Consider the following 16,650-nt stretch of genomic DNA (forward strand, 5'->3'; position numbering starts at 1 on the left):
CATAACCTGTCTACTCACTGTCTATAGTTTCTCTACAGCTCAACCCTGGGATCGCTGTTCCAGTACCTGAGGGATTTCAGCCCTGCTGGGCATATCAGCTCACTACTACCACCTCTGGTGGTTCTACTAACCTGTCTAATAAAAGAATTATCTGTGTCTGTCTCCGTACTCAAGCCTAGCCAGTGGTCCCTCTCAGGATATCCTCCGGGGGGCGCAGTCATCTGCCATCGGCCCAAGGATCCACCTATCTACATTCCTCTACAGCTGAGTGCCCTCTCCAAGCACTCCGCTGGTAACAAATTGCTACTCCCTTCTCCATCAGGAGTCTGAGGCAACAGATTCATAACAGATTGCTACTCCGCAGTCTAAACCCTAACAGATTGTTTACTACTCCCTCTACAGGAGCTGAGCATAACAGATTGCTAACTCCTCCTTCCGCAGGATCAGATTAATTACAGATTGCTAACTCCTCCCTTCTTGAGGAGTAGATCATAACAGTTTGCTAACTCCCCTCTTCCACAGGAGCCAAAGCATAAAGATTGCTAACTCCTCCTTTCCTCAGGAGCTGAAACCTAACAGATGCTGGGCTGCAAAGAGGCCGGGATAACTAGTAATAAAAAGGAGGTGATAATGTCCTTGTACAAATCCTTGGTGAGGCCCCTTCTGGAATACTGTCTTCAGTTCAGAGAAAGGCGACAAATGTGGTGTGGGATCTGTATCAGAAAACGTATGAGGAGATGCTGAAGGATCTGAATATGTACACCTTAGAGGAGAGAAGGTGCAGGGGAGATATGATACAGATCTTCAGATACCTGAAAGGTATTAATGATGCATGAACCAAATCTTTTCTGTTAGAAAGGAAACCGTAGAACTAGGGGCCATGAAATGAAAGTTCACAGGGGACAACTTGGAACCAACATCAGGAAAAACTACTTCACAGAGAGGGTAGTGGATTCCTTGAATGCCCTCCCACAAGAGGTGGTGAGAATGAAAACAGTAAATGAATTTTAAAAAGCATGGGATAAACACTGTGGATCTGCAGAAGCTAGACGTTGGAAATGAAGAGAGGGATGCAAGGGGGTAACCTGCATGGAGTGGCAATTACTACCATAAGCAACTTGAAGGGCAGATTGGATGGACCAGTTGGTCTTCATCTGCCATCATTACTATATTACTATGCTCTCTGGCCTCTTCTGCTTCTTTAAAATAGTCTATAATCTAATCTGTATTTTCCATCAAATTCCTCATCCTTCTGGTTGTTAACATTTCCCATCATTTTATATCATCGTATCTTTCAGGGATAAGTGAGTTGCCACCGATTTTGTAGGACAATATTGGGGCTGCTGACAGATTTCTAATAGAAAGTGTCCATGTCCACCTATGCTCTCTAGCGCCCCCGGTGCATCTCTTTCTAATGTACGATTTGCTAGCAACCAGACACACCCTGATACCTTGGGATCATCTCTTTTTCTTTTTTTTTGAAATTTAAGGTTTATTAGAGAAAGATAATACCGACAATACAAAACCATACAGCATCTGTGAAGCATGTACAATAACAAAATTGACAGTAGAATAGATGCAATAAAGACTTACAACAGATTCTCTGCTTTTCTCAGTTATTGTGTAAACATATCCCCCCCCCTTCTGTTCCCCTCACCCCCCACCCTTCTCCCCTACCATCCCTGGGAGCTCCTGCAAAGGTAGTATGAACAAATAACATAAGAGAAAATCAAACATAAAAGGAAATCATATCGTCTTCTGTTGTTGTTGCCATGTTAGGTATAAAGACCAGGTACGCTGAAAGGCCCCTATTTGTTTCCGACGGTGCGCCGTAATCTTACTAAGGGTACAAACCTTTGCCACCCGTGACTGAACCTGCAATAATGTAGGTACACCCTGAGACTTCCAGTGTAAAGCTATCTCACATCGAGCAGAGGTGACCACCAATCTAACAAAACGCTGTAAGGCCGTGTCGAGCTGTGGATAGTCTGAGTTAAGCAGGGCAACTATGGGGGTTAGAGTAATAGAAACATGCAATATGTCTGAAAGCCACACAGCCAGTCCCTGCCAAAACTGGGAAACAGCAGCACACTCCCACCACATATGATAAAAGGAACCTCGCTCCCCACAACCCCTCCAGCACCGATCCGAGGCCGTGGAATAAATTTTATGGAGTTTAGCGGGGGTATAATGCCACCGATAAAGGAGTTTGAAACTATTTTCCAAGTAGGAGGCTGAGATAAGACCCTTACACCCCACTGTAAAGATAGTGTCCCAAAAGTCGTCACCCTGCGGGGACCCCAGATCAGCCTCCCAGGCGGACAGGTATGTTGGGTGCGTTCCCATACCCTGAAGGAGCAGCTTATAAATTTTGGACATTAAGTGCTGTACTTTGTCAGCCGCTCGGCAGAAATTCTCAAAGAGACCAATTGGCTGGAGTAAATCCCAGGAAATATGGGTCGCTCTTGCGTAACTCATTAGTTGGAGGTAGCGATAGAAATCCCCCTGAGGTAAGTCATGCCGGGCCTGGAGAGTGGAGAACGTCACCCACGAGGAGTGCTCCCAGAAGCGACTATAATTATAAAGACCCTTAGCCAACCAATCTGCAAAGACCTGCGGAGCTGTACCCCCCAAGAATGACCCAGAGTGAAAGGGGGAAAAAAGGACCGACCCCACCTTGGACCCCACCACCTGAGGCTTCCATTTATACCAAAGGTGTAAGGTACACTGAATCGTGTCCGGTAGGCCTTCCAATCTGGGCCCAGAGCTAGGAGGTTGCCAGAGGATATTAGTCAGCAGGTGTGGCCCGATAAGTTCCTGCTCCAGAATCGCCCAAGGTTTGCGGGCGGTGGTTCTGTGCCAATCAACAACAGCTCGTAATTGAGCCGCAACATAATACCGTAATAAGTTAGGCACTGCAAGGCCCCCCCGCACCCGAGGTTGAAACAATACTTTCTGGGCCACCCTGGGGTGCTTCCCCTGCCACAGGAATTTCATAATCCTGCGTTGCCACTTGAGAAGCAGTGCAGTTGGTATGACGCAAGGAATGGTCTGGAAAAGGTATCCAATCCGGGGCAGGATGTTCATTTTAAAAGTAGCAATTCGTCCCAGCCACGAAATGTGGTATCGATTCCACTCCTCCATTTCCCTGTACAATTTAGCGAGAAGAGGTGGATAGTTAAGCCTAAAAACATCAGAATGAGCCCCTATAAATATACCTAGGTATTTAATTTTCTCCTTTGCCCATTTAAAAGCAAAACGGGCTTTCAGATCCCGTGCCTGGTCCTCCGGTAACGTAATATTAAGGATTTCGGTTTTGTCCCAATTAATGGAGTAGCCAGACACTTGACTGAAGGTTTTAATAATCTCTACCACGGCTGGCAACGATTGCTGAGGGTCCGCAAGGGTCAGAATGACATCATCAGCAAACATCGCCAACTTGGAGGAATATGACCCCACACTAATGCCCATCACGTCCCTCGACAACCGGATCCGTTGGGCCAAAGGTTCTATAAATAGGGCAAATAGTAATGGAGAGAGCGGGCAACCTTGGCGGGTGCCCCGCTCAACAATAAAGAACGGGGAATAGCCCCCATTTACCTTAATGCAGGCCCTCGGTTTATCATATAATTTCTGAATCCAGGTAATGAAAAAAGGCCCAAAACCCATGGTATGCAAGACTTGAAATAAAAAAGGCCAGTGAACCAAATCAAAGGCCTTTTCCGCATCCATAGCCATAAAAAGAAAGGGGATATGATGGCGCTTAACCCACCAGAGGGAATCCAACAACTTCCGCACATTATCGGACGCCATGCGACCAGGGATAAAACCGGCCTGATCCGGGTGAATGAGTTGTGCTACATAACCGTTAAGCCTGTTAGCCAGAATTTTAGCCAGAAGCTTGAGGTCTATGTTCAGCAATGAGATGGGCCTATAAGAGCCACACTTGGTAGGGTCCCGTCCCGGCTTTGCAATGATCGTTATACCCGCCACATTAGAATTAGGATTCAAAACCCCCTCGTGTCGCAAGGCATTAAACATGGCCGAAAGTGGGGTAAGTAAATCACCGGCAAAGCATTGATAAAACCGGGCAGTAAACCCATCCAGCCCCGGGGACTTGCCAGCCTTAAGTTGCTTAATGGCAAATAACACCTCAGATTCTGAGATATCCTTGTCTAGCGTATCCCTGGCGGACTCTGATAACTGGGATAAGGGAGTGTCCTGTAAAAAGGATTGTATGTCCCTGAACTCTATAGAGTGGTTATGGGAATACAGTGCAGAATAAAATTGTAAAAAGCAGTCACGGATCGCATCATTGGAGGTAAGTGGTGCACCATGAGCACCTACAATTTTAGTAATAGTGTTTTGTAAGCGTTTGGCTCTCAACTTATGCGCAAGCAACTTCCCCGCTTTATTGCCCCCTTCAAAGTATACTTGTTCCGTTTGCTCCAGCTCATGCGCAATTTTGGCCGCATCCAGCGCCCCAAGTTGCGATCGGTAGTCAGCTAAGGCCAAACGGAGCACTTCAGTGGGGGTTTGCTTGTGGCGCTGTTCTAAGTCCAATAATTTGGCAGTCAGGAGCAAACGTTCCCGCTGGGTCTCCTTTTTAACCCAAGAGGCCCGAGCTATAAAAGTCCCCCTAAGCACTGCCTTTAAACAGTCCCAGTAAGTGATGGGCGAAATGTCAGGGTGAAGGTTATGAGAACTGTAATCTGTAAGTACCCACCGACATTGATCCACAAAGGAGTCACTGTCAAGTAAGCTATCGTTTAGGCGCCAAAAGCGTTGGCCTTTGTCATAATTAGGGAAAGTCAGCTCAGCCCACACCGGAGCATGATCGGACCACGTGATCGACTCTATAACCCCTTTGCGCACATTTTGGATCACTCCCCTATCCACAAAAACGTAGTCTATCCTAGTGTATAGGTTATGGGGGTTTGAGAAAAAAGTATAATCCCTCTGGGTGGAATGCAAAAAGCGCCACACAACTACCAGCTGAAAGTGGTCCAAAAAAGCAAGGAGGCTATTGCGGTCTCTTTTCAAAGTAGAACATCGCCCCCCCGAGGAATCAAGACCAGGGTCTAAGGGCAGATTGCAATCTCCCATCACCATCAAGTGACCCACTTTTTTCAAGAGGACCAGCTTCACCAGCGCATCATAAAATTTGGCTTGGTGAACATTGGGGGCATATACGTTAAGCAATGTATACGAGACCCCAGCAATATTAAGGACCAGCAATAAATATCTACCCAAAGGGTCAGCAACACTGTCAAGCAATTCAAAAGCAAAGTCCTTGTGAAATAGAATCCCCACACCTGCATATTTAGCAGCTTTAGAGCTAGCCGCCCAATACTGATGCGGGTAAAGGGCAGAGCTCATTAAATGCTCATAGCGCCGCTTTAAATGTGTCTCCTGGAGACAAGCAATCGCAATATCAGCATGCTGCAGATCTTTATATAGTAATTTACGCTTACGGTGCGTATTCAGTCCCTTAACATTAAAGGACTGTACCTTAAAGGTAGCCATCCGGACAAGTGATGGTGCATTTCAAGTGCCCCAGCGTATATAGAGCAGACAGAGATAAGAGCAGGAGAGGTCCCCCCATGAAACAAGAGACAACTAAACATAGTACCAAGCAGCACGTAGCCCTCAGTGAGCCGGGCAGTAAACAACAAGGCAATGCACTCCCAGAGAGGAGATCCCCACTATTCCCCATTCCCCCCCCTCCCCCCCTCCCAAAGGAACCACAATCATCTCTTGGGTCCCCCATTATCTAGGGGTGAGTGAAGACAGCGTCCCAGGTGCCGTCCCACCCGGCAGCATCAGCATATTATCAAACATATAACCAGTAACCATACCCTCCACGTCCGGTGCGGCTTAACAAGAAACAGTGTCAAAGCCTTCAGAGCCAAAGCAGCCAGATCATATAGGGGCTCTGTTCGCGATATCTGGATCCGGGGTGCGTCGCAGTCTCTTTCCCCCCTTTCCCATCCGCTGCCAGCGAGGTTCCTCCTTGCGGTCGGCACGTGGCGAGGAAGATGGCGGCAAATCCGTCACAGTATAGCCAAGGTCCTTCAAGATGCCCGCCGCTTCATGCACGGATTGTGCCTTGTGCGTTGTACCTTGCACAGTAAAGCTGAGGCCAAAGGGGAAGAGCCAGCGGTACCGGATGTTTTCTTTAATCAAAACAGCAGTAATAGGTTTCATAGCCTGGCGTTTCTTCATAGTAGTCGGGGAAACATCAGCATAGACTTGCACATCATGTCCCTGCAGCTGCACCTTCCCCCTCTGGCGCGCCAGGGCCAGGATCTTCTCTTTCACAGGGAAATCATGGAAGCAAGCGATCACATCCTTGGGTTGATTAGGAGCTCTCTGACCCTGGACCCTGTGAGCCCGTTCCAGCTTGACCACTAGAGACCCTCCAGAGCCTGCAGCATTTTGGTTTGCATCTTGCTCTAATAAATCAGTGCAAAGCTCTGTAATAACTTGCACACAGTTAGCAAAGTCAGAGGTCTCAGGAATGCCCCGAAAGCGCAGATTAGCCCTCCTATTCCTGTTTTCTAAATCTTCCAGTTTGGAGGAGAGTTGCTGAATTTCACTAGCCATTTCCTTATGGCTATTCTGCAGCGAGCTCATTTTATCTGCCTGAGATTCAGTGAGGGTTTCATACTCAAAAAGCCTCCTCCCCATTTCACACAGTTCCTCCTTCATTTCACCCACCGTTTCACGGATCTCAGATTTAAAAGAATTGAGATCGTGGCTGAGCTCCCCAAACCAAGCCTTAAACTCACCCCGAGTAGGGATTTCCGAATCGGGGAGTGCCGGTGCTGCAGCTGAGGCCTCAGAGATCGCTTCTCCCGTCACGGTGGCCATTTTGTTTTTTCAGGAGAATTTTCCCGGGCCGATTTCTGGTAGGAAAACTTGCAAAAGTCGGGTTTGGGGGCCCGATTCGCCATCAGCAGCCTTCGGGGGTGAGCTTGGTGTTGGAGCCGCATCAAAAGGTGGAGGGATGGCTACGATATTATCTGGATGCTATCCGGCATAGCCAGGAGCTCCAGGCTAGGCTGCCACTCGAGCCGCTGACGTCATCAGCCCCCATCTCTTTTTCTACACATGCCCAAAACTGATAAAATGAGTTATTTCTTTCTATATAACATCATGAAAACTGTCCCTTCCTTTCTAAACATACTAACAAAACCCTTATCTATACTCTCATCACCTCCCTCATAGACTGCTGCAACCTACTCTGTACAGGTTTTCCAGTGAACCATCTCCCTCCACAACAATCTTTGCTAAATTCAGCTACATGACTTATCTTTCACCAAAACTGCTACATTCATATAGACCCTTTTCTCAAGTCACTGCACTGGCTCCCTATCCATTCCAGCACACAATTCCAATTCCCCTTGTTCGCCTACAGATTAAGTCATCCTGCAGCTCCTCAACATTCATCTTCGCGAACTGCACTCATCAGGCAAGTCACTCTTACCTATGTCTTTCTTGTCCATCAACTCCAGACTCCGTGCTTTCCATCTTACCGCTCCGTACATTTAGAAAAGACTTCCTCAGTCAGTGTTTCATGCTCCCTCTCTGGGCTGCATTCATATCCAGCCTAAAAACTCACCTTTTTGAGGCTTCCAATCACCGCCCCCCCCCCCCCCCAATTCTCCTGATCATACCCTTGCTGGTTTTACCCATTTTCCATAATAAATGAATCTCCATAAGTCTTATTTGTCCTGTTTATCTTAAATAGATTGCAAGCTGTATGGAGAAGGGACTGTTTTATGTGCATCTGTGCCATGTTGCTATAGAAATAAGTAGTAGTGGAGTGGCAGTAGGTGATATCTAGCAGATAAAGTTAGGGTCCACATCGGTTGGGGTCTGGCCGGAAGTGTGGTCTGTACCTTCCCCCCCCCACCCCTCACCCTCACCCCACTCAAGTACTGGGTAGAGCTGGGAGGGGAATAGGGGAAAATCCCTGCGCAGCCGAGAATGAAGGCTCATGGCACTGTAGCCCAGTAGAGGCCAGGCTGTGATTAAGCTAGAAACCCCAAAAGGAGCAGGACAAAAACTGCTGGGCCAAAAAACACAGAATAAATAACAAATTACCTAATTCTAAAGGAGATTTTGAGATTTCCAAGTACTGATTACTAATTTAGACAGAGAACCGTACTTAAATTACAACAATACAATGAGAATGAAAAATGAGGCATGTATAAATATTTTATGAAGGGCCGATGAATAGACCAGGGTGACAGTGAGTGCCATTCAAACCATGTGAACACTTGTCCTCTGGGAGCTGAACTGTGACCACCAGCTCCTTTCACATAGGTCACCTACTGGCTAAGAAGTGTCCTTACTTTTTCATTTATTCCCCTGAATTTGTACATATGGTTTAGTTGAGCTAGATCATGGGCTCTCAACCCAGTCCTCAGGACACACCTTGCCAGTCCAGTTTTCAGGATATCCACAATGAATATACAAGAGATAGATTGCCATACAATGGAGGCAGTGCATGCTAATCTGTCGCCTGCATGCTTAGGAGTGAATTGTCAAAGGAGTTATGCATGTAAAAGTAACAAATTTTCCAAAGCACAGTTTTACGTGTGTAAATCCTTTTGAAAATTACTTCCTTATTGCTGATATCCTGAAAACCTGACTGGGCTAGGTGTGTCCCGAGGACTGGCTTGAGAATCCGATCTAGATTCATGGTGCTCAAATAAGTCCTTGCTTCTCTCCCCCAGCCAGTTATGCTTTCAGGATATCCCTCATGAATTATGCATGAGATAGATTTGCATACACTAGAGGCAGGATATGTGTGCATGCAAATCTATCTCGTGCATATTCATGAGGGATATCCTGAAGAAATGAGTGGGTGGGGGAGGGGAGGGGGGTCTGAGGACCAGTTTGAACACCACTGAGCTAGAATAGGGACTGACTGAACCCCAGTCAATGGAAACATCGATATGAGAAGCCAGGGTACCCAGATCCTAAGCTGTCCTCAATTTTCCCCACCTCTACATGATATCATAATTAGCATCTACTTACAGATGTGGGACGGCCCCTTTCCCAAAGGTTACAAAGAAAGGAGCGTCTCTAGTGTTTGAATGTGCTGCTAAGATCATGCACGCCAGAGATGGCTGCACATTTCTGAGGAACTCTGATTGCACCGCATGGTTGGGATATTCTTTGGATGGGAGATGCTGGAGAAAGTCGTCCCCCCAACCCTCCTCTCCATTTTAAATGCAATTCTTATTTTTTTTTGTCTTTAGTGCAATTCCTATGTTTATCCCAATGGCTCTGACTCGTCAGACCGTCTTTCACTCACCTAAAACATCTGAATACTCCTCGGCCCGGAACGTCTGGTCCCCGCTGGCATCCTGAGAAACGCTCACGAAGCTCTGCACGGCCGGGGAATGGATGATGAGGCCACTGCTAACCTGCCGAAGGAGTCTCTCCAAGTACCTAAACACAAAGCCAAGGTGCCGCGTTCAGAGCCGCACTTCCCAGACTGCTCCTGCAGGCCCACCCGGCCGGGTTGTAGCTCAGGCTGCCCTTGACCAATATGCAGGAGAAGGGCACCGAGGTTCATATTCAGACAGTGGTTACCGGACAAAGTTAATGGGACAACTGGAAGCCATACTGGCTGAATATCTGGGTCTAAAGTTACCCAGAGAAAGTTACTTACTCAGGTAACTTTGTCTGGCGTTGCTGAATATTAGTACTGGCCGGACAAAGTAAAATCACACCCCGGGAATGACCTCAGCATTGCCTCTTTTTTATCCAGTTAAATTTTGTCCAGAGGAAAATTTAGCCAGTGAGTAGGGGGGGGGGGGGGAGGGAATTGTAGACGTCAGGGTTGTCTGATTAACCCCAAAAACGTTAGCCAGCAAACCCTTTTGAATATGGTCCTCACTGGGTACAATGGGCTAGGCCGATGTATGCAAATGCATCTCATGAATATTTATGGGCAGCCTGAACACCCGACAAGCTGAGATTGAGAACCATTGAGCCCCCGTCATTAAGGACCTTCCTTTTAATTGTCTTTTTATTTTTCCTGGGAATGTATCAGCATTTGTTATAACAAACAAAAAAAGGAGAAAAACAAATCAGTGGAAAAAAACGACTCTTTTATTCCACTGACTTTCTCCTATTTTTTTTGTTCAGTATAACAAACTCTGATAAACAGCTGGGAAAAATAAAATAAAAACTGAGAATGAAGGTTCCCTACCCATCATGCACATCGTTGAGGTTTCTATAAACTTGTCTTGGAGGCACAGCCAACTGGCTGGACTTTCAGAATAGTCACATGCATGAGATAATTTGCATGTGCTGGGTCTCCAGTGCCAGCAAGCAAATCTCTCTCGTGTGCATATTCACAGCATTGGAAAACCCTGTGCAGTGATCCTCATGTGCACCATGCACGCCCCAGGCCATTTGATATTAGGGTACTGCAGGAAGACAAAAATTTCTATCACGCACCTGGTTCTCAGGCTACCCAGTCCAAAACAGGGGTAGACAACTCCAGTCTTGTAGTGCCAGAAACAAGCCTAGATTTTAGGATATCCACAATGATCATGCAAGAGGTAAGATCTATATATAATGGAAGTGGTGCCTGCAAATCTTCCTCATGCATATTTATTATGGAAGTCCTGAAAACCAGACCTGCTGCGGCCCATGAGGACCAGAGTTCTTGGTCTAAGAGCTCAACTGATCTGCATGTTGTAGTTACCCTGAAAATTAGAGAAGTCTGTGGCTCTTGAACTGGTATTGCTTTCCCCTGTGGGGCTTTCCAATCTTGTCCCAGTGACGCCACATTAAGTTAAGTTTTCAGGCTATCTAGTATATGCATATTAGTCTCATGAATATTCATTGCTAATAGTCTGAAAACCCGACTGGTTACGGGGTCATCTGGACAGGTTTGGGAATCCCTAAGGTAAAGCAACTAATCGGGGATGTTAATAAGAGAGAAAAGCTGTTTTGTGGGGGACAGATTTTCACTGCTGACTGAGTGCCATCACTCAAACTCATTCTGGATATAAGGGACGTGCTGAGCAGGGAGGTGAGGGGGTGCAGTGTTTTCTCCCACTGAGATGACCCCTGAACAGTCAGGCAAACAGACAGCTCTAGGTCCTCAGGTACAGACTGAGCCAGGTCTGCTTTTAACCCCACTACATTCAGGGACTCGAAGGTCCTGATTTTGTTAGATGGATTGGAGATGAAAGCAAGCTGTGAACTGACATCACCACAAGTGCCTGGCCACACCCCTGTCAAAAAATAAAACCCATTGGTAGTTTATCAAGCTTCAAGGAAGAAAATCTTCACTTTTCCCCCACAGATAAGCAGGCTGAATTAGCCATGTTGTCTGGGACATCCCTCCGGGGCTGCCGAGGCAAAGCTTCTTAAAGATGACAGTTGTACATGTAACTACTATTGAGCCAAATTTAAAAAGCCATTTATCTGTGTTAAGTGCACTTAACATGGGTAAAACCTATTGACCAATCACTGGCATATATTGTAGCAATTTTCCAAAGCCCACTTACATGTGTAAAGTGCATTTACCCCTGTAAACCCTATTTTTAAGTGTGTAAATTTTTTTGAAAATCAGGCCCTTTGTCTCTGTTTAAAGTAATAGTGACACATCCTGACTTGCACAGGTTTTGACACATAACTGTTTCTTCTTTTCTTTTTTTTTTTTTGATCTGGCAGATTCCTTCTGCTGTTTTGGGCTTCCAGCTCCGAAGAAACCAGGACTGGGGTCAGCCTGTGTGCCGCTCCTCCACCCCCTGGCTGACTCGGGAAGTGGAAGATCTGAACCCAGGTTCCTCCAGACAGCGCTGCCACTGAGCCACTCAGCCTGCCTCGCACATGTCTATGAAAGGATTTTGAGATCTTTCTGCTGTGCCGACCTCTAAAAACTATGCCTTTGCTGCTTTGCAGCTCTTTTCTTCAGAAATATCAGTCGACAAAAGCGTTTTGCTTCATGTATTGTCTCACTGTGAGCCCAGCTGAGCCTGGCTGTCGAGATGCTGAACTTATGATCCTTCGTTTTCAGCTTTTCTGGCGTTTAAAGTGAATTTTTTTTTCAATTCATTGAGACTTGGAGAAATTGGAAATATAAGTCCATAGATGCAATGAGGGCATAAGCAATGCAGACTGGTGTATTATATGTTTGTATTTTGTTTTAGAAACTTTTGTGTTTTGCATGATTTTGATTGTTTTAATAACTTTTAAGTCTATTTTGATTGATTTATGAATGTTCTTTTTTTTTTTTTTTTTTTACATTTCAACGACCTGGATAATATATTTTAAAGGCAGGATCTCAAATTTTTTCCAAACTTGTTTATTGTATTTTGAAACAATGAGATACAATAATACAACTGCAAACCCAATACATCATTTTTATCGTAATAAACCAAAGATGTACATACACAATTTCTTTTAATTATGGTATATTCATGGTTTCTCTTCCTCCCTCCCCCCACCCTGCCCATCACTTGGACTTGAGGCACAATCCTAATTCTACTTCTCTTAGTGTAAGTAGGATAAAAATCCCAGAACTTTCTCTTGCTTCCATCAAGCACTTATTGGCAAATGTGTAAAACAGATTTCAAACTACAAAAGCATTGCTACATATTCAAGATTACAAAGTCAATATCACATTCCGTACAGTGGGGGACATAAAATTCTGCAAACTTCCATCATAATGTTGTATTTTTTGTTTGAACAGTTTTTTGCTGTGATAGAAACAGAAATGATGGCAGAAAAGGGCCAATGGTCCATCCAGTCTGTCCAGCAAGCTCGTGGAAGTTTCTGCCGCGCCATACAAGTCACCCCCCATACTTATCAGTTTCCCAGACCGTCAAAGTCAGAGCCCTTGTTGCTTGCTGTTTGAGTCCAATTCCCCATTACCTTCTGCCATAGAAGCAAAAAGCAATGTTAGATTTGCATTAAGAGTTTCAGGCTTATTGGTTAAGGATAGTAACAGCCGCATCAGCAAGTTACCCCTATGTTTCTTTTCCCAGACTGCCAAATTCAGTATCCTTGCTGCTTGCTGTCTGAATCTAATTCTCCTTTTCCTCTTTTCCCCCTGCTGTGAAGCAGAGACCTATGATGGCGTTGCATCAACAGTATGAAGGCTTATTGGTTAAAGGTAGTAACTGCCACCCTAGCAAGTTACTCCCATGCACTCATGTCTTCATTTCCATCCTTTAGCCTTTAGGGATCCACAGTGTTTATCCAATGCCTCTTTGAAATCTTTCACTGTTTTTGTCTTTACCACCTCCTCTGGAAGGGCATTCCAGGCATCCACCACCCTCTCCTTGAAGAAATATTTCCTGACGTTGGTTCAGAGTCTTCCTCCCTGGAGTTTCATTTTGTGACCCCTAGATCTACTGATTTCTTTCCCACTGAAAAGGTTTGTTGTTGATTGTGCATCATTAAAACCTCTCAGGTATCTGAAGCTCTGTATCATATCTCTCCTGCACCTCTTCTCTTCCAGGGTACACATATTTAGGTCCTACAACTTCTCTTCGTAAGTAATTTGATGGAGACCACCTATCATTTTGGATGCCCTTCTCTGGACCACCTCCATCCTGTCATTGCCTCTTTTGAGATACGGTCTCCAGAACTGAGCACAATACTCCAGGTGAGGCCTCACCAAGGACCTGTATAAGGGGATTATCACCTCACTTATTTGTACTAGTTATTCCTTTCTCGATGCAGCCCAGCATTCTTCTGGCCTTGTCACTTTGCTTCGCCATCTTCAGATAGCTAGACACTATCACCCCAAGGTCTCTCTCTTGCTCTGTGCACAACAGCCCTTCACCCCCCCCCCCCCCAACACAAATAGCTCTTTTGTATTACCGCACTCCAAATGCATGAATCTACACTACTTGGCACTGAATTCCAGCTGCCATATCTTCAACCATTGTTCAAGTTTCCTTAAATCATGTCTCATTCTCTCTACTCCCTCCGACATGTCCACTCTGTTGCAGATCTTAGTACCATCCATAAATAGACAAACTTTACCTTCTATCCCTTCCGTAATGTCACTCACAAAGATATTGAACAGAATCAGTCCCAACACCGAGCCTTGTGGCACGTCGCTTAACACTGCTCTCTCATCAGAGTAGGTTCCATTTACCATCACATGTTGTCTTCTGTCCATCAACCAGTTTGTAATCCAGGCCACCACCTTGGCACTCACTCCCAAGCTTCTTATTTTATTCACAAGCCTCCTATGCAGGACTGTATCAAAAGCTTTGCTGAAATCCAAGTAGATCACAATGAGCGCTCTTCTTCGATCCAATTCTTTAGTTACCCACTAAAAAAAATAAATCAGATTTGTCTGACAGGACCTTCCCCTAGTGAATCCATGTTGTTTCAGATCCAGCAATCCTCCTGACTAGATAGTTCACTATCCTTTCCTTCAGCAGAGTTTTCATTAATTTACCCACCACTGAGATGAGGCTAACCGGCCTTTGGTTCCAGCCTCCTCTCTACTACCACTCTGGTGCAGTGGGACCACCACCACTCTTCTCCAATCACTCCTGTTTCCAGGGATCTATTGAACAGATCATGCAGCGGATCCGCCAGCACATCTCTGAGCTCCCTCAGTACCTGGGATGAACCTCATCTGGCCCAATGGCCTCATCCACTTTCAGTTTTCCTAGTTCTTCCCATACATTCTCTTCTGTAAATGGAGTTTCATCTACCCCATTTCCACCAATGGTCTTGTCAACCAGCAATGGTCCTTCTCCAGGGTCTTCTTTAGTAAACACCGAACTGAAGTATTTGTTTAATACTTCTGCCTTTTCTTCATCTCTCTACATACATTGATCATTGTCAACTTTTAGTTTCACTATACCACTTTGGACATTTCTCCTTTTTCTGATATATCTGAAAAATGTTTTGTCACCTCTCTTTAGCTCTTTGGCATTCCTTTCTTCCGCCTGACTTCTGTGTTCCTCCTTTTGGGATCCTTTATATTTTTTGTACGCTGTACTTTTTGTTTTTATCAGGCACCTCCTTTGAGAACCAGGTTGATTTCTTATTTCTCTTAATTTTGTTTACTTTTCTAACATATAGATTTGTTATTTTTGTAATTGCTCCTTTTAATTTGGCCCACTGTTGTTCCACATCTCCCATTTTCTCCCAGTTTTCTAGTTCTACCTCCAGGTACTTCCCCATTTTGACAAAGTCTGTAGTTTTGAAATTCAAAACCAGGGTCTTTATGTGACTTCTCTGCATCCTGTTTGCAATATCAAACCATTCCGTTTGATGATCGCTAGTGCTGAGGTGGGCTCCCTTCTGGACATTAGAGACATTATTCCCGTTAGCGAGCACCAAGTCGAGTATCAAATCTTCCCTCGTGGGCACCATTACGATCTGTTTGAACAGAGCCCCTTGCAGGGCATCCACTATCTCTCTCTATTTCTGGGATTGCGCAGAAGGAATACTCCAGTCTACATCCAGCAGATTAAAATCTCTAACAATCAACACTTCTCCCTTCTTTCCCACTTTCTGGATGTCCTTGACCCGATCTCTGTCCAGTTCTTCCAACTGAGTCGGAGGCCTGTAAACTAGGGATGTGAATCGGTACTGGACTCGTTTCCAGTATCGTGTTCACAGAACCACCGAGGGAAACCTTCATTGCCCGCGGTTCTGAGCGCCTTTGTTCAGCTGTCCTGAGCCAAAGAAAAAACCCCCACCCGACCCTTTAAATTTAATTATTTAGAATCCCCCACCCTCCTGACCCCCCCAAAACTTTTCTAAAGTACCTGGTGGTCCAGCGGGGGTCCCGGGAGCAATCTCCCGCTCTCGGGCTGTCGGCTGCCAGTAAACAAAATGGCGCCGATGGCCCTTTGCCCTTACCATGTGACAGGGGCTATCGGTGCCATTGGCCGGCCCCTGTCACATGGTAGGAGCAATGGATGGCTGGCGCCATCTTAAAAAATGGCACGGGCCATAATTGTGAATGAAACAAAACTTGAATTCTTTCAGTGACAAATGGAAAGCTGACCATATCTACCATTTATCATACCGCTCTATAATCTCATCTGTAGACTTTATGGTAGTTAAGACTTTAATATATATTATCATCTGTAGAGTTTATGGTAGTTAAGACTTTAATATATATATATTTAGTTACAGATGGCTTCTTTACCTTATCTCCCAAAGGGCCATCGGCGCCATTTTGATTAGTGGCAGCCAATGGCCCGAGAGCGGGAGATCGCTCCCGGAACCCCCGCTGGACCCCCAGGTATTTTAGAAAAGTTTTGGGGGGGGTCAGGAGGGTGGGAGATTTTAAATAATTTGATTTAAAGGGTCGGGTGGGTTTGGGGGTTGTTTTTCTGTGTGCCCTTTCTTCCCGCCCTCACCCCCCCCAAAAAATGATAAGGAAACCGCACGAAAATTTCGTGGGGTTTTCCTATCGCTTTCGGGGACCCCCTGATATCTGACGGATTAGAAAATATTGTACAATATTTTCATCCGTCAGAAAAACAATTCACATCCCTACTGTAAACCACTCCAGAATAAATGTTTGCAGCGTCCTCTTTTTTTAGGATGGCCCATAATGCTTCTTCTCTACCCCATATTCCTTGCAGTTCAGTTGCTTGGATATTGTTTTTGATATAAATAGCTACT

At 45.5% G+C, this 16,650-nt stretch overlaps 1 protein-coding gene across 1 annotated transcript in view; it reads right to left on the bottom strand.

Annotated features, from left to right (window-relative positions):
- NCKAP1L (NCK associated protein 1 like) overlaps nucleotides 1-16,650 on the bottom strand; it is a 231,139-nt gene that overhangs the window by 71,375 nt on the left and 143,114 nt on the right. Inside the window, 1 exon segment of the mRNA XM_029595128.1 lies at nucleotides 9,329-9,465. Coding sequence (XP_029450988.1) covers nucleotides 9,329-9,465 — 137 coding nt within the window.

Source organism: Rhinatrema bivittatum, chromosome 3 (assembly GCF_901001135.1).
Source record: "Rhinatrema bivittatum chromosome 3, aRhiBiv1.1, whole genome shotgun sequence".
Taxonomy (NCBI): Eukaryota; Metazoa; Chordata; class Amphibia; order Gymnophiona; family Rhinatrematidae; genus Rhinatrema; species Rhinatrema bivittatum.